We start from the raw sequence: 26,244 nt of genomic DNA, 5'->3' as shown, positions 1-26,244 counted from the left end.
GAAATGACTCTGTGTAGGAGCCAATACCTAGCATTCCTGGGGAAGAAAAACTCTATATAGGTATAAGATTTGGTGCTTTATGGTGGATTTGCTGGATAACTAGATCAAGGATATGAGCGGCTTTTATAACTGTCCATTACATTTTTTCCTCCTTCACTTCTAGCCCAATGTCAACTAGCACTGAGGTGCAGTCTTCCATGGACAAAGTGTTATGGACCAGACCAGATCCCCTCAAAATATGGCCCAGACTCTAACTTTTCCTTATTTTTAAGGCAACTGCCTCGTTCCAGAAGCAATGCGGCTGGTTGGGGTGGCACGGTGGCTCAGTGGTTAGCACTGTTGCCTTACAGTGCCAGGGACCTGGGTTCAATTCCAGCCTCAGGTGAGTGGAGTGTGTGGAGTTTGCACGTTCTCCCCGTGTTTGCGTGGGTTTCCTCCGGGTGCTCCGGTTTCCTCCCACATTCCAAAGATGTGCAGGGTAGGTGGTTTGGCCATTCTAAATTGCCAATGTGCCCAGGGATGTTTAGGTTAGGTGCATTGGACATGGGAAAGGTAGGGGAATGGATCTGGGTGGGATGCTGTTCAGAGTGGTGGTGTGGACCTGTTGGGCTGAATGGCCTGTTTCCACACTTTAGGGGTTCTACAATTCTAAGATATCAATAGCCAAAAGACTCGACATTAAGCAAAAACACAGTGTAAAGCACTGTAGTAAAAAAACTCAAACAAAAGAGAGAAGAACTTAGAATAACTTAACTCTATTGAAAAACTTAGCAGAATAACAGATATGGTAACTACTAATAATTAACTGTTCCAATGTAGTAACATCCAATAAACATGCCCTTGGCAAAAAAAAAGTCAATTCAGAAAATTAGATTTGTCTCACAGGTAGCCCAGCAGTAGACAGAAACCCCATTTTCTGGTTGTAACCAAGAGAGGGAAAAGATAGCTTCTACTTCTTCAAGGCTACAGCAGCAACTGCTTAAAGCTAAACATAAAAACTAAAGAAAAAACCAGGAAGCCTAGTCTGTGAGAGCTGTCCACACCCAGCCAGATTGCCTTTATTGTTCCAACTTCAAAAAAAATCTCAAGACCTCAGATAATAAAATGTGAGGCTGGATGAACACAGCAGGCCAAGCAGCATCCCAGGAGCACAAAAGCTGACGTTTCGGGCCTAGACCCTTCATCAGAGAGGGGGATGGGGTGAGGGTTCTGGAATAAATAGGGAGAGAGGGGGAGGCGGACCGAAGTTGGCCTGCTGTGTTCATACAGCCTCACATTTTATTATCTTGGATTCTCCAGCATCTGCAGTTCCCATTATCACCCAAGACCTCAGAAGCTGTGTACCTCTTAAAGCCACAGCATCATCACAGAAGGTAACGCAATGACAGCTACAGAACTGGAAATCTTTGTAGCATTTCAGGAAGCCATTCAGCCCATTATAATGGTCATCGCTGGTTGCTAGATTATTTTAAATCTATTCTCACTGCTCCACACCCTTTTGCAGCATTGTAAATGTTCCCCACAAATTTGGCATCATATCTGACACCTCTGAAGATTAGCTCAGATTGCCCCATTACTAAATTGATGGGATTTGTGTCCAATTTCTTGCCTGAGAAATGGATCTAGTGCATATCAATTTTTACCACAGGGAGGACAGTAGTTGGGTGGATGTGCAGTCAGATTTTGGCAGACAGAGCTTTGTTAATTGAGATGATGAGTCTGCCCAGAAACCCAGTGAGAAGCAGCAGCTACTGCATCAGGAATCAATCTGGTTGAAGAAGTTCCTTTTCATCTCAGCTCTAAAGGATTGTCCTTTTACTCTGAGGTTGTGCCCTCAGAACCTAGTCTCTACTAGAGGAAACATCTTCTCCATGTCCACTCTATCCAGGCCTCTCAGTATTCCTTAAGTTTCACTAATATCGCCCCTCAGCCTTGTAAACTCCACGGAGTGCAACCCAGAACCCTTCTATGCTCCCCATTTGACTAACCCAGAACCCTTCTATGCTCCCCATTTGACTAGCCCCTCATCCCTGGGATTCCTTTTGTAAATCTTTGCTGGAGGCCCTCTGATGCCAGCACATCCTTCCTTAGATAAGGGGCCTACAAATGTTTACATATTCCAAATATTGTCTGAACAGAGCCTTACACAGCCTCAGCAGTACATCCTTGCTCTTGAAATGAACGCTAACATTGCATATGCCTTCCTAACTGCCAACTGAATCTGCATGTTAACCTTAAGAGAATCCTGAACTAGGTCTCCTAACTCCCTTTGTGCTTCAGATTTCTGAAGCCTTTCCCCATTTAGAAATAGTTTGCTCTACTATTCTTCCTGCCAAAGTGCATAACCGCACACTTTCCCACATTGTATTCCATCTGCCAATTCTCTGCCCACTCTGCTAGCCTGCTCAAGTCCTTCTGCAGCTTCCCAATCTCCTGAACACTGCCTACCACTCGACCTATCTTTGTGTCATGTGCAAACTTAGCAACGATGTCCTCACTTCTTTCACCCAGATTGTTAATATAAAACGTGAATAGTTGCGGTCCCAACAACTGACCAGTGCAGACCTCCATTAGGCACCAGGTACCATCCTGAAAAAGACCTCTTTATCCCCACTCTCTGTCCTCTGCCAGTCAGTCAATCATCTATCTATGCCAGTACCCTGCCCTGACACCATGGGCTCTGATCTTATTTAGTAGCCTCCTGTGCAGCGCCTTCTAAAAGGCCTTCCAGAAATCCAAATAGTTTGCGTCCACTGGCTCTCCTTTGTCTAACTTGCTCGTTGCCTTCTCAAAGAAATTGAACAGATTTGTCATGCTTGAATTCGTTGATGAAGTTCTTGATTCAGCCTTATTTTACCATGTACTTCCAAGTACTCCACAAACTCACCCTTAATAATGGACTCTAAAATCTTACAAATGAGCAAGGTTGGGCTGGCTGGCCTATAGTTTTCTGTCTTTTGCCTCCCTTAACTCTGAGCTGGAGTTCCTCAAGCAACCAATGCTTGCTACAGATGTGGTCACTGCGAAACACTACAAGGCCCACCGGCTGCCACATCATGTAGTCACAACACACCCTTTGTGCTTGGCGTGTCTATTTTAATTACATAGTTCTCAATTTGATTTTTGAAAATTTCATATTGGACTCTTGTTGCCTGTAAATATTTGCCTTATTAATGTTTAATGTGAAAGTAATCTATAATAGATAATCAAATTAATAACTATCACCAACCGCTGAACTTACGGTTTACCTGTAATGCGAATATTTTGTGCTGGGTCCTGGATCCTGGACATCCATTTACCCTGTTAGTAAGAAGACCTTACAAACTATGACCAAAAACAGCAAGCAAAAAGCACTCTTCCTCTCTGCTTTGAATTCCCACCTTTTCTCCAAAGTCCCTGAACTATATACACACTCGATTGTTTCTCCCCTGGATGGAGGCTCTCCTTTCTGACCATGCACAGCTCATTGATCATATGTCCCTTAACAGTATACCAGTCATCTGCTGACAATACAACCAATTACTACCATAAGGAGTCTCTGATGTGAGTATGGAAGATACATTTATGGAGCAGCTAGTTAGGCAATGAGAGACAGGAGGATAGAGAGATGTGCACATGGTGAAATAAGGAGGAGGCTTGAGAGGAGCATACGGCAGGAAATGGACGAGGCCTATTTCTGTGCTTTAGCATTAATGTAATTAATTCTATGGCAGTAAATAATGAGTGCCATTCTCATTTGCAACAAAACCAAAACAATACTACAGTATTGAGTACAGATCTGATGGAACTGGCTCAACTTCAATATTATCTATTTCTCTGTTTTTGTTTTTTTTCTATCTTCTCATCCTAGCTATAGAATTTTGAATGTTTAGATTACATGGACAGGTTGCATACAATCCTACAGGCAATGACAGACAAATAGAAACTCTATTATAACCAGCATGTTCCCCACAATAGGAAAGCCTCATTACAATAATGTATGATCCTCAACCAGTCCCCAAAGATGCGATCTGCTGAAAAAGACAAGCAAACAATAATATTCCAAAGCGAGTTGGGGAAAAAACTCTAGGAAATCCTTTGCTGATCAACACAGGAAATCTAAACTTCATTAGATGATCATGTGGCTCCTGATAATTCCTAGCAGCACTCACTCTTTTGGTTGAGGACCGTAGTAAGTTAGTTTTCCCTTGAAAAAACTCATCAGTGGAAGAATCAAAAGCGAAAGGGCTTGAAATTAGAGATGAACCATGCAACTTGGGAGGCTCGGTGGTTAGCAATGCTGCCTCACAGTGCCAGAGACCTGGATTTGATTCCACTCTTGGGTGATTGTGTGGAATTTATATGTTCTTCCTGTGTCTTCATGGGTTTCCTCCCACAATCCAAATATGTGCAGGTTAGGTGGATTGGCAATGCTAAATTGCCCACACTGTCCACGGGTGCACTGGCTAGGTGGATGAACCTTTGGGAAATATAGGGTAGGGGATGGGATCAGTGTTGACTTGATGGGCTGAATGGCCTGCTTCCATGCTGAAGGATTCCATTGTACAGGAAATCATAAAGCATCTTTTCCACACAATGCAAAATAGAATGTGATATTCTTTTGCAAAAGATCAATGGCTGGTGGGATGTTTTCAAAGAATATAGAACTAAGTTATAACCTAACTGAACTGTGCAGATTTGAGGGGCTGAATGGCCTCGTACCATTCCCACATTGTCCATTTCTATTCTGAGCAATTGAATACAACATGATAGAACATAGCTACTGAACACACATTTAATTTTTATCAGATAATCTATTAGGTCAGCAAGAAATATCAAGCAATGGAATTTGCCTGCTAGCAAAATGCATATTTTTAATCAGAATAAATTGTTCTGCTTTGCAGGAAGTTTAATAATTGACCCATTATTCTGAAAGAGAAATGCTGACTTGCCTTTGTTGAATCCTTAGGGTGCTATGCAGTGTGGTTCATGGATCGATGCATGTCTGCTTGGGAATATAATTGGAGTTTTCATTAGTAATAATAGACAAATCTAATCAAATATTCCATATAGTGTGATGGTTCTCATACTGCTGAACCATTGGAAATGTCAGATCTAAATTTTTTAAAATTTGTTCTTGGGATATGGCCATTGCTGGCTAGGCCAACATTGTTGCTCATTCCTAATCGCTGTTGAGATGATGCTGGTGAGTAGCTGCCTTGAGCCGCTGCAGTCCGTCCGTTGTAGATACGCCCAAGGTGTTGTCAGGGAGGGTTTTGAACCAGCGACAGCAGTAAGAATGGGAATGCTGCAGTGTATATCATAGTCGGTACACATAGCTGCAATGGTGCACTGATTGAATGAACCTTTTACAGTGGTAGATAGGGTGGCAGTCAAGTGGGCTGCTTTTTCTCAAATGATGTTGAGCCTCTTCTGAACAATCAAAACAAATAGATGCAACTTTCTTCAATAACCAGTTTTGGGTCAGATACATGGGACACAATCTTGCAGTGGTCTGAGCAATGTGAGCTATGTGTAAGTGTGAGGCAGAATTGGACAAGGAGACCCAGCTCAACAGTAGGAGCATCTTGTTCCATCTTTTAAACTCTTCACAAGCAGCGTGGCATGGTTTTTAATGGGCAGCAGTGAGTTACCAATAAAAGATGATTATTGATTGTTAAAATGTCTTGTTGACAGGACAACTTGCCCGATTAATATTGAGCTTTCTATCTTACCAAGCTCACCAAACAAGCTGAACATTGTGAGAGCTTGACGCTGAAACCAGAGTGGACACTGGCAGAGATAATGGGAACTGCAGATGCTGGAGAATCCAAGATAACAAAGTGTGGAGCTGGATGAACACAGCAGGCCAAGCAGCATCTCAGGAGCACAAAAGCTGACGTTTCGGGCCTAGAACCTTCATCAGAGAGGGGGCTGGGGAGAGGGTTCTGGAATAAATAGGGAGAGAGGGGGGAGGCGGACCGAAGATGGAGAGAAAAGAAGATAGGTGGAGAGGAGAGTATAGGTGAGAAGGTAGGGAGGGGGTAGGTCAGTCCAGGGAAGACGGACAGGTCAAGGAGGTGGGATCAGGTTAGTAGGTAGGAGATGGAGGTGCGGCTTGGGGTGGGAGGAAGGGATGGGTGAGAGGAAGAACAGGTTAGGGAGGCAGAGACAGGTTGGACTGGTTTTGGGATGCAGTGGGGGGAGGGGACGGGCTGGCTGGTTGTGTGATGCAGTGGGGGGAGGGGACGAACTGGGCTGGTTTTGGGATGCAGTGGGGGAAGGGGATAAGCTGGGCTGGTTGTGTGATGCAGTGGGGGGATGGGACGAACTGGGCTGGTTGTGGGATGCGTGGGGGAAGGGGAGATTTTGAAGCTGGTGAAGTCCACATTGACGCCATTGGGCTGTAGGGTTCCCAAGCGGAATATGAGTTGCTGTTCCTGCAACCTGCGGGTGGCATCATTGTGGCACTGCAGGAGGCCCATGATGGACATGTCATCTAAAGAATGGGAGGGGGAGTGGAAATGGTTCGCGACTGGGAGGTGCAGTTGTTTATTGCGAACCGAGCGGAGGTGTTCTGCAAAGCGGTCCCCAAGCCTCCGCTTGGTTTCCCCAATGTAGAGGAAGCCACACCGGGTACAGTGGATGCAGTATACCACATTGGCGGATGTGCAGGTGAACATTTGCTTAATGTGGAAAGTCATCTTGGGGCCTGGGATGGGGGTGAAGGAGGAGGTGTGGGGGCAAGTGTAGCACTTCCTGCGGTTGAAGGGGAAGGTGCCGGGTGTGGTGGGGTTGGAGGGCAGTGTGGAGCGAACAAGGGAGTCACGGAGAGAGTGATCTCTCCAGAAGGCAGGCAAGGGTGGGGATGGTAAAATGTCTTGGGTGGTGGGGTCGGATTGTAGATGGCGGAAGTGTCGGAGGATGATGTGTTGTATCCGGAGGTTGGTGGGGTGGTGTGTGAGAACGAGGGGGATCCTCTTTGGGTGGTTGTGGCGGGGGCGGGGTGTGAGGGATGTGTGCGGGAAATGCGGCAGACGCGGTCAAGGGCGTTCTGGACCACTGTGGGGGGAAAGTTGCAGTCCTTGAAGAACTTGGACATCTGGGCTGTGCAGGAGTGGAATGCCTCATCCTGGGAGCAGATGCGGCAGAGGCGGAGGAATTGGGAATAGGGCATGGAATTTTTGCAGGAGGGTGGGTGGGAGGAGGTGTATTCTAGGTAGCTGTGGGAGTCAGTGGGCTTGAAATGGACATCAGTAACTAGCTGGTTTCCTGAGATGGAGACTGAGAGGTCCAGGAAGGTGAGGGATGTGTTGGAGATGTCCCAGGTGAACTTGAGGTTGGGGTGGAAGGTGTTGGTGAAGTGGATGAACTGTTCGAGCTCCTCTGAGGAGCAAGAGGTGGCGCCGATACAGTCGTCAATGTAACGGAGGAAGAGGTGGGGTTTGGGGCCTGTGTAGGTGCGAAAGAGGGACTGTTCCACGTAACCTACAAAGAGGCAGGCGTAGCTGGGCCCCATGCGGGTACCCATGGCCTTCCCCTTTGTCTGTTGGAAGTGGGAGGAATCGAAAGAGAAGTTGTTGAGTGTGAGGATGAGTTCGGCTAGGTGGATGAGGGTGTCGGTGGAGGGGGACTGGCCGGGCTTGCGGGACAGGAAGAAGCAGAGGGCCTTGAGTCCATCTGCATGCGGAATACAGCTGTATAGGGACTGGACATCCATGGTGAAAATGAGGTGTTGGGGGCCAGGGAATTGGAAGTTCTGGAGGAGTTGGAGGGCGTGGGTGGTGTCATGCACATAGGTAGGGAGTTCCTGGACCAAAGGGGAGAAAATGGAGTCCAGATAGGTGGAGATGAGTTTGGTGGGGCAGGATCAGGCTGACATTGGGTTGTCCAGGGCAGGCCCGCCTCCCCCTCTCTCCCTATTTATTCCAGAACCCTCTCCCCATCCCCCTCTCTGATGAAGGGTCCAGGCCCGAAACGTCAGCTTTTGTGCTCCTGAGATGCTGCTTGGCCTGCTGTATTCATCCAGCTTCACACTTTATTATCTTGGATATTGGCAGATTCATTTCGCTACTTTTCCTGAAAGGCATTCATGTTGTGTATGATCAAACTCAAGCCAGGCATAATCCATGGGCATCAGCATTACACATGCTTTGTCCATGAACATTGGCATCTGACATCTGCCAAATTCCCATGATCAATCTGGCCCAGTCTGTGAGCTGGGCACCTGTGCAATATGGTCCTGCTACCTGTACAGGTATAGGAGTACACTCAGTGTGGTTAGGAAGGGACTCAATGGATTTTTACCCAGCAACTCCTCTATTTCTGAAAAAGGGTCCCGATCTGAAACGTCAGTTTTCCTGCTCCTCTGATGATGCCTGGCCTGCTGTGTTCCTCCAGCTCCACACTGCGTTACCTCTGACTCCAACAACAGCAGTTCTTACTATCTCTGAATAAATAGTGATATAGTTTCAACTCAGGATGGTGTGTGGCTTGGAGGGGGCCTTGTAGTTGGATAGTGTGTGCTGTGAATAGTGCATACTGCTGCAATTCTGTGCTTGTGATGGAGGGAGTGAATGCTGAAGGTGCTGGATTGGGTGCTGATCAAGTGGGTTGCTTTGACCTGGATGGTGTCAAGCTTCTCATTGTTGATGGAACTACACCCATTCCGGAATGTTAAACATTTCCTCTCTCCACCACTGCACACAGCGGCAGCAATATGGACTATGTACAAGAGTCTCTACAGCAACAAGCTAGTGAATAAAATTCCATCGTACTCCTGATTTGTCTCAGATAGGTGTATTTTTGATTTTCCCAGTGGGAAATTTAGCCAGACTCAAATAAGTTGGAATTTATGCTTTGGCTCAGAGACAAGTTAAGGTTACAAGTTCACTCCTCATTTGTTTATTGTTTCTCAAAATCGGCAACAAAGTTTGCACTGAAGTTCAGCATTGAAATGTTATCAGTGCAGAGAAAAGATAAGACTTAATGCATTGTGAAGAAATTTTTAATATGACTTAAATTGTGGCCACATGGACTGATTCTCCAAAAACAACTTGCATGTGCTAGCACTTTTCGAGTAGAAAAATTTTCCAAAGCATTTCAAAGAGACAAGATCAGGCAAGAGCTGAGACCAAGCCAAATGCTGTGATATTTGAACAAGTAATCAATGTTGCACGAAAGGGAAAGATTTAAGAATCATCTAAATAAGAGGTGAGAGGTGATAACAATAGGTTCTAGGCTAACGTGGGGCTGAGATAACTGAAAATAGTAGTCTGCAAATGATAGGGTTGGAGGATCTCAGTGTTAACAGAATTGGAGGAATTCTGGAATCCTGGAGTGTTGCAGGATTGGAAAAGGTTGAGTGAGACTGTGCAATGACTTGAAAATTTTAAAATGGAAGCATGTGTAGACTAGGTGCCAATGTAGGTCAATAAGGACATAGTCAATAAATGAACAGCACTTGGCACGGGTTAGAGTTTTGGTAAACTGCAGTAGAGTTGACGTTTGCTCAGCATAGAAACTGGGAGGTCATCCAAGAGTACAGTAGAATAGCTGAGACTGGAGGTAACAAAACCATAGGTGAGGCAAAGGTAGAGATAGAGATAGACACCACACAGATTGCAGCCGTTCAAAAAGGTGGCTCAGTGCCATCTTCTCAAAGACAATTAGTGTTGGGGAACACATGTTGGTCTTGCCAGTGACACGCACATTCCATAAATGGATTTTAAAAATGAGGTTATTCAGCCTGATATTGAGTAATAGAGTCATACAGCATAGAAACAGACCCCTTGGCCCAAACAATCCATGCTAAACATAATCCCAAACTAGCTAGTCCCACCTGCCTGCTCCTGGCCCATATCCATCCAAACCTTTCCTATTTATATATCCATCCACTTCAAATGTCGTAAGTTGTATCTGCATCCACCACTTCATCAGAAGGTTCATTCCACACGTGAGCACCCTGTGTAAAGCATTTGCCTCTTGTGTCTTTTTTAAGGACAAAAAAAATGCGCACAGTTGCCAAAACTACACTATGGTAACCTTGGTAGTAACAAAGAACATTAGGCTTGTGGAATCCTGCCAATGGTGTGCGCTTATGAGGAATGAATGAGAATTGCTATTTGTGCAACTCTTGTCAATGTCAATGTAGATGTCATAGTGTTAAATATAGAGACAAAAATATCTTCTGAAATCATGGCACAGTGTGCATGCCTTTTACTGTGTTGGCATAAGCTTATTCACCTGCTGCACACTGCATCTGTGCATTCCTAGATTGGAAGAGGCACAAAGAAAATGAAGCATAGCTAGAACTTTTGAAAGATAGGACCCTTCTATTACTGAACATCACTGGGCAATGGCCATCTGCTTCCCTTATCCAGTTGGGAGTCAGTAACTACTGCCAAGTCAGCAGTATGGACAGCATAAGCAGTTCTGATACCAGAGGTTGATTTTTCCAACAGAAATAGATAAAATGCCACTTTAAATTAAGAATGAAAACTCAGCTTTAAATCAAGCAGAGAACGAAATAAATTTCCCCTTCTTGATATTATTTTAAAATAGCAATGTGTAAACAACGGTCCAGAACCTATGGAAGATTGTGGTAATTAACTGGTATATATTGTGATATAATGATTTCATGGTCAACATTAGGTTAGCTTTTTATTGAATTCATCTTTCACTTTCTGCCACATCATGTCCCCAGACCGTTTGGTGCCCAAGTCTGGTTGAAATCAGGAGTCAAGCAAATAGACAACACAAGTTTGTTGGAAGAGTTTCCTGTGTAATCTGTCACTTATTAAAATTTTATCTCTCTTACTTGCTGTTCCATCACTTTCTTGGTGTGATTTCTACTTTTCATTTGCTTTCACTCTTTTGAATACACACGCCCTATCACCAGGTCCTTGTTCTTGTGGGAAAATCCATTAGATGAAAGAGGTGAAAAGTTCAATTAACAAACACAAAGCAACACGAACGAAAAAACAAAAATAGAAATTGCTGGAGAAACTCAGCAGGTCTGGCAGCAAGTGTGGAGAGAACGCAGAATTAATGTTTTGTGTCCAGTGACTCTTCTTCAGAAAAAGCAACAACAGTTTGTATTTATATAGCACATTTAACATATTAAAGTATATCTCTTGGCACTTCCTGGTTGCTTGGAGTCCAGCTCGATGAGGTGCTGTTTTGACTGAGGACTGAACTGGGAATGTTTCTATGTCTTCCCATGCACCCTCAAAACAATATTTCCCACTTAAATTTGCACTGAGACCAGCACAAAATAATTGAATGGTGGAGCAGCCTTGAGGGAGCAAATAGTCTACTCCTTCTTCTAAGTCCTATGTCCCAGTTCAATTACTTTCCACCCTGTTCATACAAACATATGAGTAAGGGATGCATCTGCTGATATCCATTTGTGGTCCTCTCTGCCAAAGTAGCGGCTCACCTATTGGGCAGGACACACAGGTGTGTGGAAACAACATACTATGGTGGAGGAGTCAAATAAAGTCAGCATGAAAGTAGCAGGTAGAGGCTGTAAAAGTGATTGGACAAATCTTAAAGAGCAGGGTTGTCAACTATTAGACTGGCCAAAGGCAGGAATGTTTTCAAAGAAGGATCTGGAATGTCACACTCGTCTTCGGCACAAATGAAACTGATGGGCATCAAGCTGGCTAAGACAACAAAGTGTGGAGCTGGATGAACACAGCAGGCCAAGCAGCATCTAAGGAGCACAAAAGCTGGCGTTTCGGGCCTAGACCCATCCAATTCAATAAAAAGCTAACCTAATGATGACTATGTAGCTATTATGGGTTGTTGCAAAAACCCGTCTGTTCGCTAACGTCCTTTAGTGAAGAAAATCTGCCATCCTCACCCTAGTCTGACTTCCATGTGACTCCTGGTCCACAGCAATGTTGACTGCCATTTGGGCAATTACAGATGGGCAATAAATGCTGATCATTGGTACCCATACCCACTGAACCAATTTTTAAAAAATTCACATATAAGTCTGACTCGGTAAGGATGGCAGATTTACTTCCTTTAAGAACGTAAGTTAGCCAGATGGGCTTATACAAGAACTGATGGTGGTTACATGGTTGCTATTGGGCTAGTTTGTAATTTTATTTAATTTTAATTTCACCATTTGCTGTGGGGGGATTTGAAACTGTGTCTTTAACATTAGCCTGAGGTTCTGGGCTTCTAGCCCGGTGACATTACTGTTATGCAAAAACAAAATAAGGTGCCCCCCTAAATTGATTGGTCCCCACAAGCAGAAATATCTTCTTTGCACCCGTCCTATTAGATCTTCTCGGAATTGTGAATGCTTCAATAGGCTACCCTTCTGCATTACGGGTAAATTCTTAATTATTTCACTCTCGCTCCACCCACACCCTACTCCAGTGCTTTGTGGAAGAGCAAAAGTAAGAGAGAAAAAGAGCTCAGAGCCTAGAAGGGAAATGGGAATTCTGCAAAATATCTCTCTGAACCCCTCAAGTGATCAAGCCAGGAGATCGAACCAATTGGTGACATTGTGAAGGGAGATGAATCAACCGTAGTGAATGGATTGTCTGCAGGTCATATACATGTCTATCTAAATGGCTGTGGTATCAAAGAAATTTGCAGTAGACACTATAGAACTTCCTTGGGAGCTGTGCCAAAAACAGCTCTAATGAGAAAAGTATTATAAAGAACATGTTTCTCTATTGGGCAAGGCAGAAGGAGTGTCTATTATGGAAGGTCATCATGCCCCAAGCCTCCTATGCAACAGGAAACAAAAATAGGTGTGTTAGGATTTCGTGCCAAGGGATTTTTTTTTAACATTCTTTGGATGTTAACTTTGATTCTCAGCTCAGTGGATCAAATCTCAGTATACTGAGATACGGGAGGGTCAGAACACCTTTCCTCCCCTCTCTTTTCCCCTCTGCCAGGTCAAGGAGGCGGGATAAGGTGGTAGGTAGGAAATGGAGGTGCGGCTTGAGGTGGGAAGAAGGGATGGGTGAGAGGAAGAACAGGATAGGGAGGCAGAGACAGGCTGGGCTGGCTTTGGGATGCAGTGGGGGGAGGGGTCGAGCTGGGCTAGTTTTGTGATGCAGTGGGGGGAGGGGAAGAACTGGGCTGGTTTTGGGATGCAGTGGGGGGAGGGGAGATTTTGAAGCTTGTGAAGTCCACATTGACGCCATTGGGCTGCAGGGTTCCCAAGTGGAATATGAGTTTCTGTTCTTGCAACCTTCAGGTGGCATCCTTGTGGCACTGCAGGAGGCCCACGATGGACATGTCGTCTGAGGAATGGGAGGGGGAGTTAAAATGGTTTGCGACTGGGAGGTGCAGTTGTTTGTTGCGAACCGAGCGGAGGTGTTGTGCAAAGCGGTCCCCAAGCCTCCGCTTGGTTTCCCCAATGTGGAGGAAGCCACACCGGGTACAATGGATGCAGTATACCACAGTGGCAGATGTGCAGGTGAACCTCCATGACCTGTCCGTCTTCCCTGGACTGACCTATCCCCTCCCTACCTCCCCACCTATACTCTCCTCTCCACCTATCTTCTTTTCTCTCCATCTTCAGATCGCCTCCCCCTCTCTCCCTATTTATTCCAGATCCCTCTCCCCATCCCCCTCTCTGATGAAGGGTCGAGGCCTGAAACATCAGCTTTTGTGCTCCTGAGATGCTGCTTGGCCTGCTGTGTTCATCCAGCTCCACACTTTGTTATCTTGGATTCTACACCATCTGCAGTTCCCATTATCACTGGAATACAGCTTGTCTCGCACGTTGTTTTTCAGTTATTCATCTGAAATAACAAGTCAATGCAGGTACAGGCACGTGTGAGATTTTGATATGCTATACACTGTTAAATGCTTTGGGTATGATTCATGCCTCATGCTAAAGTTTGAAAAAATATTGAACACTCCTAATCCTGGTGCAATGGTTCACCTCTGAATGTGCAAACATATGAATTAGGAGCAAGAAGAGGCCAGTTGGCTGCTCCAGCCTGTTCCTCTGTTTAATAGGGTCTTTACTGATATGGTCGTGCCCTCAACTCCACATTTTCCCCGACTCCAATGCCTCTTAATTCCATTGTTAGTCAAGAATTCATCTCTATCTGTGTTAAAAATATTCAGTGACATTGACTCTATTGAACACTAGGGAAGAGAGTGCCATTCTGGGAGAGTTGCTCACCTTCGTCTTCTTATTTTTAAACTATGTTCCCCAGTTCTAGTGTGTCCCACAGGAGGAAACACTCTTTCAGCACGCATCCTGTCAAGTCCCCTCAGGATTTTATCAGTTTCAATAAGGTCGCCTCTCGTTCTTCTACCTGTCCTATATTCATAAGACAACAAATAACTCCTATCAGAGATAGTAAGAACTGCTGACGCTGGAATCAGAGATAACAGTTTGGAGCTGGAGGAACATAGCAGGCCAGGCAGAATCAGAGGAGCGGGAATGTTGATGTTTTGGGTTGGGACCCTTCTCCAGAAATGCTGCTTTTTTTTCCCATCACCCAGATTTCACCTGAATGAGCTTTCTCTCTGAACTGTTCTTAAATAAATAGCCAAAACTGTACTCGGCACTCTAGATGCCATTTCTCGAATGCCCTGTACAACCATAGCAAGACACTTTCTAACTGTAAATTTTGTTCTTTTTGCAACAATTACAACAGGAGTGATCATGACACTGATTGGGGAGATGATACTCGGGGAAGGAAATAGTGAAAAGGGGAATGGGAGGGACCTCTACTGGGCACAGGATGCTCAAACAGGAAGGACCCTCGCCCACAGTTTTCACTTGCTGACTTCATCATGTGGCCAATAACTGTTCACAACGTCTCAATGGCTCAAGCATGGGCAAGCTGCCCTCAACACCACTCCCCCGCCCCTTCAAACCATGGCACATACCAGTTGGACAGTTTTTCTCTCTCTTTAGACCCTATGCCCAAGCACCTTTCATTTACTCCTTACCTTTCTCCCGACTCTATCTTCTGCATAAAAACTGACATTTTCCTAGCTACCTTCAGTTTTGAGGAAGGGTCACCGGACACGAAACGTTAACCCTGATTTCTATTCACAGTTGCTGCCAGACCTGCTGAGCGTTTCCAGCAATTTCTGCGTTTGTACATCCAAAGGTTGTGTTGTTTCTTTTAAAAAAATTCGTTCATGGATGTGGGTACTGTGGGCTCAGCCAGTATTGATTACCCATTCCACAAATGCCCATGAGATGGTATTGAGATGACTTTGTGAACTGCTGCAGTCCATGTGGTCAAGATACGTAAGAAAGTCCTAGATTCATATCCTATCAGAACTATAAGTTAGCCCAAGCCTTGTAGATGGGTCAAAATTCTGGAATTTCCAACTCAATAGCAACATGTGTATCCCCAGCAGATAGACGCAAGAAGTTTTCTCTTCATCTCAGGGTAATTAATGATGAGTAAAATGTTCTGGCCATGTGAATGATACCTTGAGCAACAATTTTCCAAAATATTCTGCCTTGTGCAATTTTTAGCTTGAGGAATGCTGTAATGTAAAGTGGACAAACTTCAAAAACTGATTATATTTTTTCCTCCCAATAATGTTTCAGATCCTTGGTGCTGCTGGGATTCCTGTCTCTGGTTGGCACAGCGTTTGGTGCCTATAATATGGCAATGGCTGCCTTGAGCCCGTGTCCTTTGTTACAACACTCTGAGGCTGGAGCCATCCTGATTGTGAGTGCAGAATTACTGCGGTCAGAAAATGCAATATTGGGTCGTGTGTGAGCATTAAAAAAGGATACTTAACATCAGAGTTACCCTCAAATTTCCCAACAGCAACAAAATCTTGTTACCATGCGTGTCTACTTTATTCAATAGATTATTTCATGAATTTCTCTTTATCAGAGTGAGGGATATCATTGTTGGCAAATGGAAAACTTTCAACTGTTGACTCTCAATAAATTCCCAATTGGATTTCTGTATTTCCCTTCGGCCAACTTGGAGACATTTGGAAACAACATTGTGAATTTAAGGGTTTTCTAGAAGGAGCCTCTAATCTTATTTCTGAAATAATACTGGTTAAGGCGAGAAAGATTTCTGAGGTAAAGGTGTCATAGCCCCAGATAACTGCCTACTTGATAGGGAGTGACGGCTGGTGATGGGTTTAACCTGAGGGTCACCATGTCTCTGGTGAGAGGCAAAGCTGAGAAGGCAGGATCTTCATGGTGACCTCAGCCAGGATAGGAATTGAACCTTTTCCATTGATATCGCTCTGCATTCCAAACCAGTCCATCTAAGCTAACCTCATATTTGTTACTCACTTTAACATTTTCCTCACTGTTACATTTCCTTTGACCTGCACAAGGGTCTCGGCCTTGTTCAGTTTTAAAATATAGAGCTGACAGCGACTATTTCATTTAACCCTCCCTTTTGTAGGGCCACTTTCCTGCTGACTACCTAAAAAAGTTGAAGCTATTACTGTGGAATTTTGTGACTGAGTGGCGAATGTTTTGTTACATTTTCAGGAGATTAATAAGAAACTACAAAGCTTATTCGATCCAACGGAAATGACATTGGCTTCTTACCGGCTTCAGTAAGTCGGTCTCCAGCTCGCTACGTGTATGAATTAAACCCTGTGGAAGATCCAAATCTAACAAATCTTTTAATGGCTGCCACACGCTAGCAATTTTTCAGAGTCCTTCCTTACTGTAAAAGCCCGTCTCTGTTCCTGTTCTCTCCTACTCACTCATAATTCCTGTGCATTGTGAGGTGACTCTGAGAAACCTGAAACCCCCCATTGTGCGCTAAATTCCTGTAGGCTGTAGGCTGTGAGATTTGACCTGTGTCTAAATTGTGAATCAATTGCTTTGGAATCTCACTAAGCATTATTGGCAAATGAATGCATCAACATAACGAGCCTAGTCAGTACACATTAACTATCTTTCTGCTGTTCAAATATTATAAACACATTTAGTTTCTTTCAGGACTGTGGTCAAACATAAATGCAACTACAGAAGAACAAAAATAAAAAGTTGTATTCATATAGGCTCCCACAAGATCTCAGGACACCTCAAAGCACTGCATAGCCAACAAAGGATTCCCTGATAACAAAGTGTGGAGCTGGATGAACACAGCAGGCAAAACAGCATATTAGGAGCACAAAAGCTGACGTTTTGGTCCTAGACCCTTCATCAGAAAAGGGTCTAGGCCCGAAACGTCAGCTTTTGTGCTCCTAAGATGCTGCTTGGCCTGCTGTGTTCATCCATCTCCACACTTTGTCATCTCGGATTCTCCAGCATCTGCAGTTCCCATTATCTCTGGAAGGATTCCTTGATGTGTTATCATTTCAATGCAGGAAATGAGGCAGACTATTTATGCAAAGCCAGATCTCACACAGGAATATAATGTTGATTGAAGGATAAATATAGGCCACAAGATGAGGGATTTACTTTCATTGGAGGAAGTTCAGAAAAGATTTACTAACATGATTCCTAAGATGAAGAGGCTTGCCTTACGAGAAAAGCAGGTTAAACAAGTTAAGCCTATAGTCAGACAAAGGAAGAACTGCCGATGCTGGAGTCTGAGGTAACACAGTGTGGAGTTGGAGGAACACAGCAGGCCTGGCAGCATCAGAGGAGCAGGAAAGCTGACATTTTGGGACGGGTTACTTCTTCAGAAAACGAGAAAACCCTTTCTGAAGAAGGGTCCCGACCCCAAACATCAGCTTTCCTGCTCTTCTGGTGCTGCCTGGCCTGCTGCGTTCCTCCGACTCCACACTGTGTTATCTTAAGCCTAGAAGAATAGGAGAAGATCATATTGAAGCGTAAAAGATTCTGAGGGCTTTTTGACAGGGTAGAGAATGTCCACTCTTGTGGAGGAATCTAACACTATGGATAGAGTTCCAAAATAAGGAGTCTCTCATTTAAGATAGAAATGATGAGGAATTTCATCTCTCAGTTTTGAAGTCTCTCCCTCTGACATCAGTGCAGGCCAGAATTGAATATATTTAAACTGAGTTTGTTGATTCGGGATTGACACCAATTATTGGCCTAGCCGGCAATGTCTACATCCCACGAAGACATAGATTTTAAAAAAAGGGAAGGTGAAAAGAAATGTTTCTGTGGTGTCAAGATGTACACAATGTTTTACAATTAAACTAAAGGTAAAGAAAATTTGAAGGGACCTTTAAAATAGATCTGGCTCAAAATATAAATATATTAATAAATTTATAATAAATATAAATGGAAGGAAGAAAACGGCAGCTTTGACCAAATACTTTATGTCAACCTCACTTGAGGCAGGATATCCCTGACAATCTAGGAAAATAGACTTGAGGCTTGATTCTTTTGAGAGTGTAACTAAAGTGGTGGACCAAGGACTGTCTATGGATGTAGTTTATATGGGCTTTCAGATATGGTTCCAAATGAATAACTTATCAGTGAAAATTAAAGGTCTTAGAATTGTCAGGTGGGTAGGAAATACATAAATGCAGGCCATATTCTAAATGATAAGAGGTGAGGAAGTGATGATGCCCAAAAGGACCTGACTATTCTTATTTACGGTAGCTGAAGGCTAACACGTAGGTGTGACAAGTAATTTGGGAGACAAGTGGTACATTTCTCTTTACCTCAAAGGGACTAAAAGATGTTTTATTTAACCGTATTTAGAGCATTGTGTACAGTTATGGCAAACAACACATTGGCCCTTACCAGAAGAGGATTTGAAAACTAGAGTAAAGACATCTTGCTGCAATTGTAAATAGCCTTAGTTAGATTCCATCTGGAGCTCTGGGTACAGTTTTGTTCTCCTTACCTAAGGAACAAAATATATGCTATAGATGGAGTGCAATGAAAGCATACTGGACTGGTCCTTGGGATGACAGGACAGTCCTGTGTAGTGAGATTGAGGAGACTGGGCCTATAGACTCTAGAGTTTAGAGGAGTGGTCAAGTGGAATTGGAGATGCTGTGGCAAAAGTGGTTTCAAGCAATCCCATAAACCCTAGATGGATGTTTTTGAGGCCATGGGTTCAAATCCCATCATAGCACACATGAATTTGATCAAAAGGTGGGTCTAATGGGGCCTTTTAACCACTATATGTTGTCATAAAAACCCATCTAGTTCATTAATGGCTCAGAGAACAAAAACCTATCATCCTTGTCTAGCGTTCACATGATGCCACAACCAGCAATATGGTTCTTTCTTAGCTACCTTCAGGCAACTAGGGATGAGAACTAGGGATGAGAACTGCCTACGTCCCACAAGTAAAGGTGATTTAATTTAAACCCAGAAAGCTGCCATCCAGTAAAGTTTTTTTACATAGTTTTTATGGAAGGAATTGACAGCATGAATAGAAAGCAATGCCTCTGTCTAGTGGAGATATCTAGGACAACTTACGGTCAGGCCATTGAGATGTCAAATGAGGAAATACCTCTTCAAGCAAAAATGGTACATGCTCAGCATGCTCTCCTATAGAACTGGAAAACACTCACTGCTAAGAAAGATTTTGCTTGTCAAGGATATTAAGGGAATGGAACCAAGTAAAATCAGGCAAGATACACATCAACCAAATCCTTATAAAATGGCAGAACAGATTTTAGGGGCTGAATTAGACACTCCTGGTCCTGTGTTCCTGAAGGTGGAAGGGGATTTTGATGCACACAAATCTTCCTAGAGCAGAGAAGGTGAAGAAAATATTTGACAAAGTTTTCATGACCATGAAGCTTTGGTCGAGTACCTGAAAAGAAACTGTTTCTGGTAGAAAGTGGCAAAGGTTTAAAGTTGCTTCCCAAAGAATTGGGCTTTGGGGATTTGGGGAGTACAAGAAGATGGGAGGAAGGTTTGATGCAGCGAATTGTTACAATCTGGAATGAGCTGCCTGAAAAAGCCCTAGGAGCAGATTCAATCATAACCTACAAAGGGGTATTAAACAGGAAAAATTGCAGGCCTATTGGGAAGGCTGAAACAAATGGAACTAGCTGGTTAGATCTTCCAAAGGGCCAGTACAGATACAGTTGGATGAAAGGCCTTCTTTTGTGCTGAATTGGTCATTGATTCTTGAAGAGGAGGCCTTGGGACAATACTGTTCTCCTCACCTCTTTATATATAAAAAAATTACTTGACATCATGTTACAAACCTTCCAAAATTAATAAGCCTTTAAATCAACACACTGTGAAGTTGAGAACTAGCTTCTCCCCTGGGGTTACAATTGTTCAATTTAAAAATGTTATTCCAATTAGTCTTCACTTAATGCATTTATACATCAGCACTTTTGTGGTTTAAAGAGTTATTACTTCTGGCTATAAAATACTAATTATATAATTATAATTTTCATGAGTCCAATGTTGTGCGCAGGTTAATTTCATAATATGCATTTTTTTATATAAGCCAATTTCTTCCAGCCAGCTGCTGTCTTCACACTTTCCAATTTGATTACTTTCTTAGAGTTTTGTTTGATGATCTTTTTTCATTGCACTGATTGACAGGGCAGCTGGGGTCCTAGCCATCAGCTCTGACACAGCAACACTACCTCATTATAACAAAGTGTGAAGCTGGATGAACACAGCAGGCCAAGCAGCATCTCAGGAGCACAAAAGCTGACATTTTGGGCCTAGACCTTCATCAGAGAGGTCCCTGATGAAGGGTCTAGGCCCAAAACATCAGCTTTTGTGCTCCTGAGATGCTGCTTGGCCTGCTGTGTTCATCCAGCGTCACACTTTGTTATCTTGGATTCTCCAGCATCTGGAGTCCCCATTATCTCTGATCACTACCTCATTGCTATACTTGACTTTCAGCTGAGATTTGGCATTCAGATCTCCAGGTTGGGAAATGAACCTACAATAAAACAGGTCAATGGCTAGGGGCCTTTCCCACCTTGATACTTGGAGCTGTTGATGGAGTGAGCAAAGTGTAATGATGATGCATGTCAAAGGTCACAATCTAAACTGGTCTAACAGAGAAACCTGTGGGCCTCCAACTCTGGCTGACAATGTACTGGCTTTGGCCCCTTTGATGGGAGCTGCTTGTGGAAGAGATGAGACAAGAGATGAGCACTCCCACACCAAATGTAAATTTCATGGAAATCTCCATGGCTGTGCTACCATAGCGCAGTTATGCTAACATGTCTAACCACAGGCTATCTGGTCACTGTCACGTTACTGTTTTTGGGAAATTGCTGTGTGAAAAGTGCCTACTACATTTCCTATTTTACAGCAGTCGCTAAATTCAAAAGTACTCAAGGGACTGGAGGCCAGTTAGCTCAGTTGGCTGGATAGCTGGTTTGCAATGCACGGCGACACCAAGCACATGGGCTCAGTTCCTGAACTGGCTAAGGGCAACATGAAGGTTGTCAGCCATGCCCCTTGCCTCAAGTTCAACCCACCACTAACACACAGCTCCTGAACTCTGAAGATCAAAATGGGAAATGCCCCAACACAATGAGGTGTTTTAGCCATCAGAGGCAGAACATTTTAGGTTCACATTCCATTCCAAAATCCTGAGTGCAAAATCTAAGCTGACACTCCAGTACAGCAGTTAGGGAGTGCTGCATTGTCAGAGTTCATGGCTAGGACCCCAGCTGCCCTGTCTATCATTGTGATGGCAAAAAAAATTATTAAGCAAAGCTCTAAGAAAGGCGTAAGAGCCCATAGTGTTTTGGGCAATACTGGCATGGATAGAGGATTGTGAGCAGCTTTGGGACCTGCAGGTTAGGAAAGAAGTGCTGGCATTGGAGGGCTCCAGAGGAAACTTCAAGAAGGATCTTGGAAATGAAGAGCTTGTCATAAAAGGAGCGGTTGAGGACTCTGTGTCTGTACTTGATGGATTTTAGGAGGATGAGGGGGAATCTGATTGAAACTTATAGAATATTGAGATGCCTAGAGAGGATGTGGATTAGGAGAGACTAGGACTCATGGAACAGCCTCAGGGTGAAGGGACGTCCCTTTAGACCTGAGATGAGGAGGAATTTCTTCAGCCAGTGGGTGGGGAATCTGTGGAACTCATTGCGGTGAGGGCTGTATTGGCCAAGTCATTGAATGTATGGAAGACAGAGATAGATAGGCTCTTCATTAATATACAGATCAATGGTTATGGAGGGGAAGGCGGGAGAATGGGGTTGAAAAACTTATCAGCCAAGATTGAATGGTGGAGCAGACTTGATGGACCAAATGGCCTAATTCTGCTCCTACGTGCTATGGTCTCAAGGCTGACTCTCTGACAGGCTGGAATTGAGGCACCTCCACCTCTGTTTCAGTGGTTGCGAAGTACTTTGAAACACTGAAAGGCGCTACATAAATGCAAATCCTGTTCTGGATAACAAGTCAACATTACATGGCTGAATGAATTAATACAGTGATGATTTTGTCAAGAATTCTTTGCGCCTTTGTATGACAACCTGTTTCTTTCCTAATCACACAGGTGCTTTCGTGGATTTTGTTTTCTGGCACCTTATCGTATGTCAAGGTAATGATTGGAGTCATTTTTCGTGATGAGAGTCACAGCGCTTTGGTATGGTGTGGAGCAGCAGTGCAACTGGGATCAATGATTGGAGCATTGAGCATGTTCCCACTTGTAAATGTGTATGATATTTTCACCGCTGGGGATAGCTGTAACATGAATTGCTCTCTGTAAACCCTCCGAAAATAATTCCAGATGGGGGAAGAAAGCTACGGCAATGAAGAAACAAAATATTACTACTATCTGTGCTGACTAAACAATCTCATTGTTACTGTATCATTGCACAAACAGTTTCCAAGAGTCGATTCACATGTTAAATCACTCATCAAAAAAACGTAGATTTAAATCTGTAACTTTTGAAATTCTGAATTGAATCTTGAGGGTTTTACCCCTTTTTAAGTGTATTCCCCTGTTTAATGCATATGATTTGCTGAGCTCAGCCTAGAAATAAGCAGTTTCCAGTACTTGACACTGATCTGGTATATGCAAATAAAGATAATGTTAAACACAAGAGATTTAGGAATGAGATTTTTTTTCAACAAAGCATTATGAAGGTGTTACCACACTCCCGAATGTAGTGATAGACAATGAGATTGTGTTGACATTTAAGAAAAAAGGAATAGGGAGGTGTTTGATTGAAAAGAGGAAGTAATATGGGGTTAGGTAGATACCTGTACACAGTTAAAGATAACATTTTATTGACACATGATGTAACATAACACATTAAAAACAATTATGACTTACCCCAAAACCTGGCTGTTTAATGTTAGAAAAGAATGCAAGATCTTTCACCTATTCAGCTCTACATTTCTGTTAAGAACTGAAGAATTCACTTGGATACCTTGGCTGGGTCTTTGGTTCTGGCAATGAGTGTTGCTGTGAACAAGTTTCTCGTGGGTGTGAGTGCACGAATCGGAGATAATACATTGTTCACAGTCTGTCAGTCACTTCCAATCAAACTGTAAAATGACAAATAAACAGAGAAAGCATTAATATTTACTTGACCCTTAAATAGTGAGAATAACATTTTTCTTCCACTGTTTTACATGATTTAAGCTGTTAGTTTTTTTATTCCTACATGAGAGAATTAGTGGCAAAGCCAGCATTTGTTTCTCATTTCAATTTGCCCTTGAGCTGAATGGCTTACTCAGCGATCTCAGGGAGAAATTTATTGTCAACCACATTGCTGTGGGTCTGGAGTTACATGAAGGCCAGACCAGGTAACGATGGCAGATTTCCATCCCTGAACAACATGGGTGAAGTACATGGGTTTTTATGACAATTGATGATAGCATCATGGTCCCCATCAGCGAAACAGATTTAATGTTTCAAATATCGTATAAATTCCTCAGACACGCTTTTCACCATTTGGCATCTGTCAGCTGAATATTCTGATTCTTGATCAGGATTCAAAATAAGGGTCTGAGGAAGGGTCACTGAGCCCGAAACGTTAACTGTGATTTCTCTCCAAAGATGCTCACAGTGCTGCTACGCTTTTCCAGCATTTCTACTTTTGTTTCTAAATTCCAGCATTGGCAGTTATTTTGGTTTTTATTCAAAATAAAATTGTTTCTTACAGAGCTTTCTCTGAGTTTGTTTTTCAAAGGGCTGCTTTTATATTTGAAGAGCAGCTTCTAACTTGGATGGCTACTTATTGGTTTTCAGGGTCTATTTTTCATTCTCACTAACTTGTTTATTTGGTGATACATTCTATACCTGTGTTGAATTTTTATCTGTTTTCCTTTTCTAAACAGGTGAGATGGCAAAATTACCGATTATGCATATTAGTAAATGTTTTATCTTAAAATCTCTGAATAAAATGTTTTTGTTAATATATTATGAATAACTCTCAAATCAAAATTTGAACTACTTGGCACAAGAAAGCTTCTTGGTAATGAATTTCACATCAGTAGCCCCTTTTATCATTCCTGTTTGAGATGTGGCTAGGGTAACATTTATTAGCAATCTTAAATAGCCTAGAGATTAGATTAGATTAGATTCCCTACAGTGTGGAAACAGGACCTTCGGCTCAATAAGTCCACACCGCCCCTTGAAGAATCCCACCCAGACTCATCTCCCTATAACCCACTCACCCCTGAACACTATGGGCAATTTAGCATGGCCAATCCTTCTAGCCTGTACATCTTTGGACTGTGGGAGGAAACCGGAAGAAACCCACGCAGACACGAGAGGAATGTGCAAACTCCACACAGACAGTCGCCCGAGGCTGGAATTGAACCCAGGTCCCTTGCGCTGCGAGGCTGCAGTGCTAACCAGTGAGCCACCAAGCCGCCCAAAATTTTAACATTGTAAAACAATCACAAAGGCATTTTGCAGGTGTGATATCAATCAAACTTTGACACTGAACCACATAATGAAACACTGGTCAGGTGACCAAAAACTTGGTCAAAGAGGTCTTATTTGTGGAATCTCTTAAACATGAGAAACTTACATTTATATAGCACTTTCACAACCACAGGATATGGAAGGCAGCTAGGAGTCAATTACATTGCTGTGGAACAAAAACAAAGTTGCTGGAAATGCTCAGTAGGTCTGGCAAGGAACAAAACGGAGTTAACATTTTGTTTCCAATGACCCTTCCTCAGAATGGACCCGAAACATTAACACTGTTTTTCTCCTTCACAGATGCTGCCAGACCTGTTGAGCTTTTCCAGCAACTTCTGTCTTTGTTCCTGATTTACACCATCCGCAGCTGGTTCAGTTTTTATATTGCTGTGGGCCTGGAGTCACATGTAGGCCTGAGCAGATAATGAGGGTGGATTTCCTTCCCTAAAGGATATAAATGACAGATGACAAGGTGTGGAACTGGATGAACACAACAGGCCAAGCAGCATCTTAGGAGCAGGAAAGCTGATGTTTCGGGCTGAGATCCTTCATCAGAGAAGCTTTTCTGTTGAAGGGTCTAGGCCCGAAACGTCAGCTTTTGTGCTCCTAAGATGCTGCTGGGCCTGCTGTGTTCATCCAGCTCCACACCTTGTCATCTCGGATTCTCCAGCATCTGCAGTTCCCATTATGTCTAAGTGAAAGATTTTTTTTAATATGACAATCGATGATAGTTTCATGATTGCTGTCAGAGAGGCTAGTTTTCAATTCTGGATTTATTTAATTGATAATTGAATTAATTCAAGGGCGGTGCGGTCACTTAGTGATTATCACTGCTGCGTCACAGCACCAGGAACTCAGGTTTGATTCCACCCTTGGGTGTCTGTCTGTGTCGGTCTCTCTGGGTTTTCCAGTTTCCACCCACAGTCCACAGATAGCTAGGTGGGTCAGCCATGGGAAATGTGTGGTGATTTGGGGTTAGACTCAGGGCACCGGGTTCAAGTGGGATGTTCTTTGGAGGAAAAAGATTTGAAAGAAACCTGAGGGGCAACTTTTTCACACAGAGGGTGGTTCATCTGTGGCATGAATTGCCAGAGGAAGTGTTGGATTCAGGCACAGTGACTACATTTAGATTGTCAGCAGGTTGTGTGTTCAAAGCATGTCAGATTCGTGGTGTTTGGCATCAGCTCAACCTCAGTTTTGGGATGGCACAGTGACTCAGTGTTTGGCACTAGTGCCTCCCAGTGCCAGGGATCCGGGATCAATTCCACCCACGGGCATCTGTATGGATTTTGCACGTTCTCCCTGGGTTTGTGTGGGTCTCCTCCTGGTCCTCCGGCTTCCTCCCACAATCCAAAAAATGTGCAGGTTAGGTGGATTGGCCATGCTAAATTGCCCACACTGCCCAGGGAGGTGCTGGATAGGTAGATTAACCATGGGAAATGCAGGGTTACAGGGATAAAGTGGGTATGGGTGGGATGGCTTTTAGAAGATTGGTGTGGTCTCCATGAGCCGAATG

General features: G+C 43.5%; 1 protein-coding gene across 3 annotated transcripts in view; it reads left to right on the top strand.

Moving 5' to 3' along the window:
- slc52a3 (solute carrier family 52 member 3) overlaps nucleotides 1-24,041 on the top strand; it is a 53,595-nt gene extending 29,554 nt beyond the window's left edge. For all 3 annotated transcript variants that reach the window (XM_048549734.2, XM_048549733.2, XM_048549735.2), the window contains exons 3-4: nucleotides 15,539-15,662; nucleotides 22,344-24,041. In XM_048549734.2, the coding sequence (XP_048405691.2) occupies nucleotides 15,539-15,662; nucleotides 22,344-22,556 (337 nt within the window). In that variant the 3' untranslated portion in view covers nucleotides 22,557-24,041. The remainder of the gene's footprint in view (nucleotides 1-15,538; nucleotides 15,663-22,343) is intronic.
- The last annotated feature ends 2,203 nt before the right edge of the window (nucleotides 24,042-26,244 follow it).

The sequence above is a fragment of the Stegostoma tigrinum genome, chromosome 19 (assembly GCF_030684315.1).
Source record: "Stegostoma tigrinum isolate sSteTig4 chromosome 19, sSteTig4.hap1, whole genome shotgun sequence".
In the NCBI taxonomy this organism is placed as follows: domain Eukaryota; kingdom Metazoa; phylum Chordata; class Chondrichthyes; order Orectolobiformes; family Stegostomatidae; genus Stegostoma; species Stegostoma tigrinum.
Note: the sequence above shows the minus strand (reverse complement) of the source record. Positions and strands in the feature narration are given on the sequence as shown.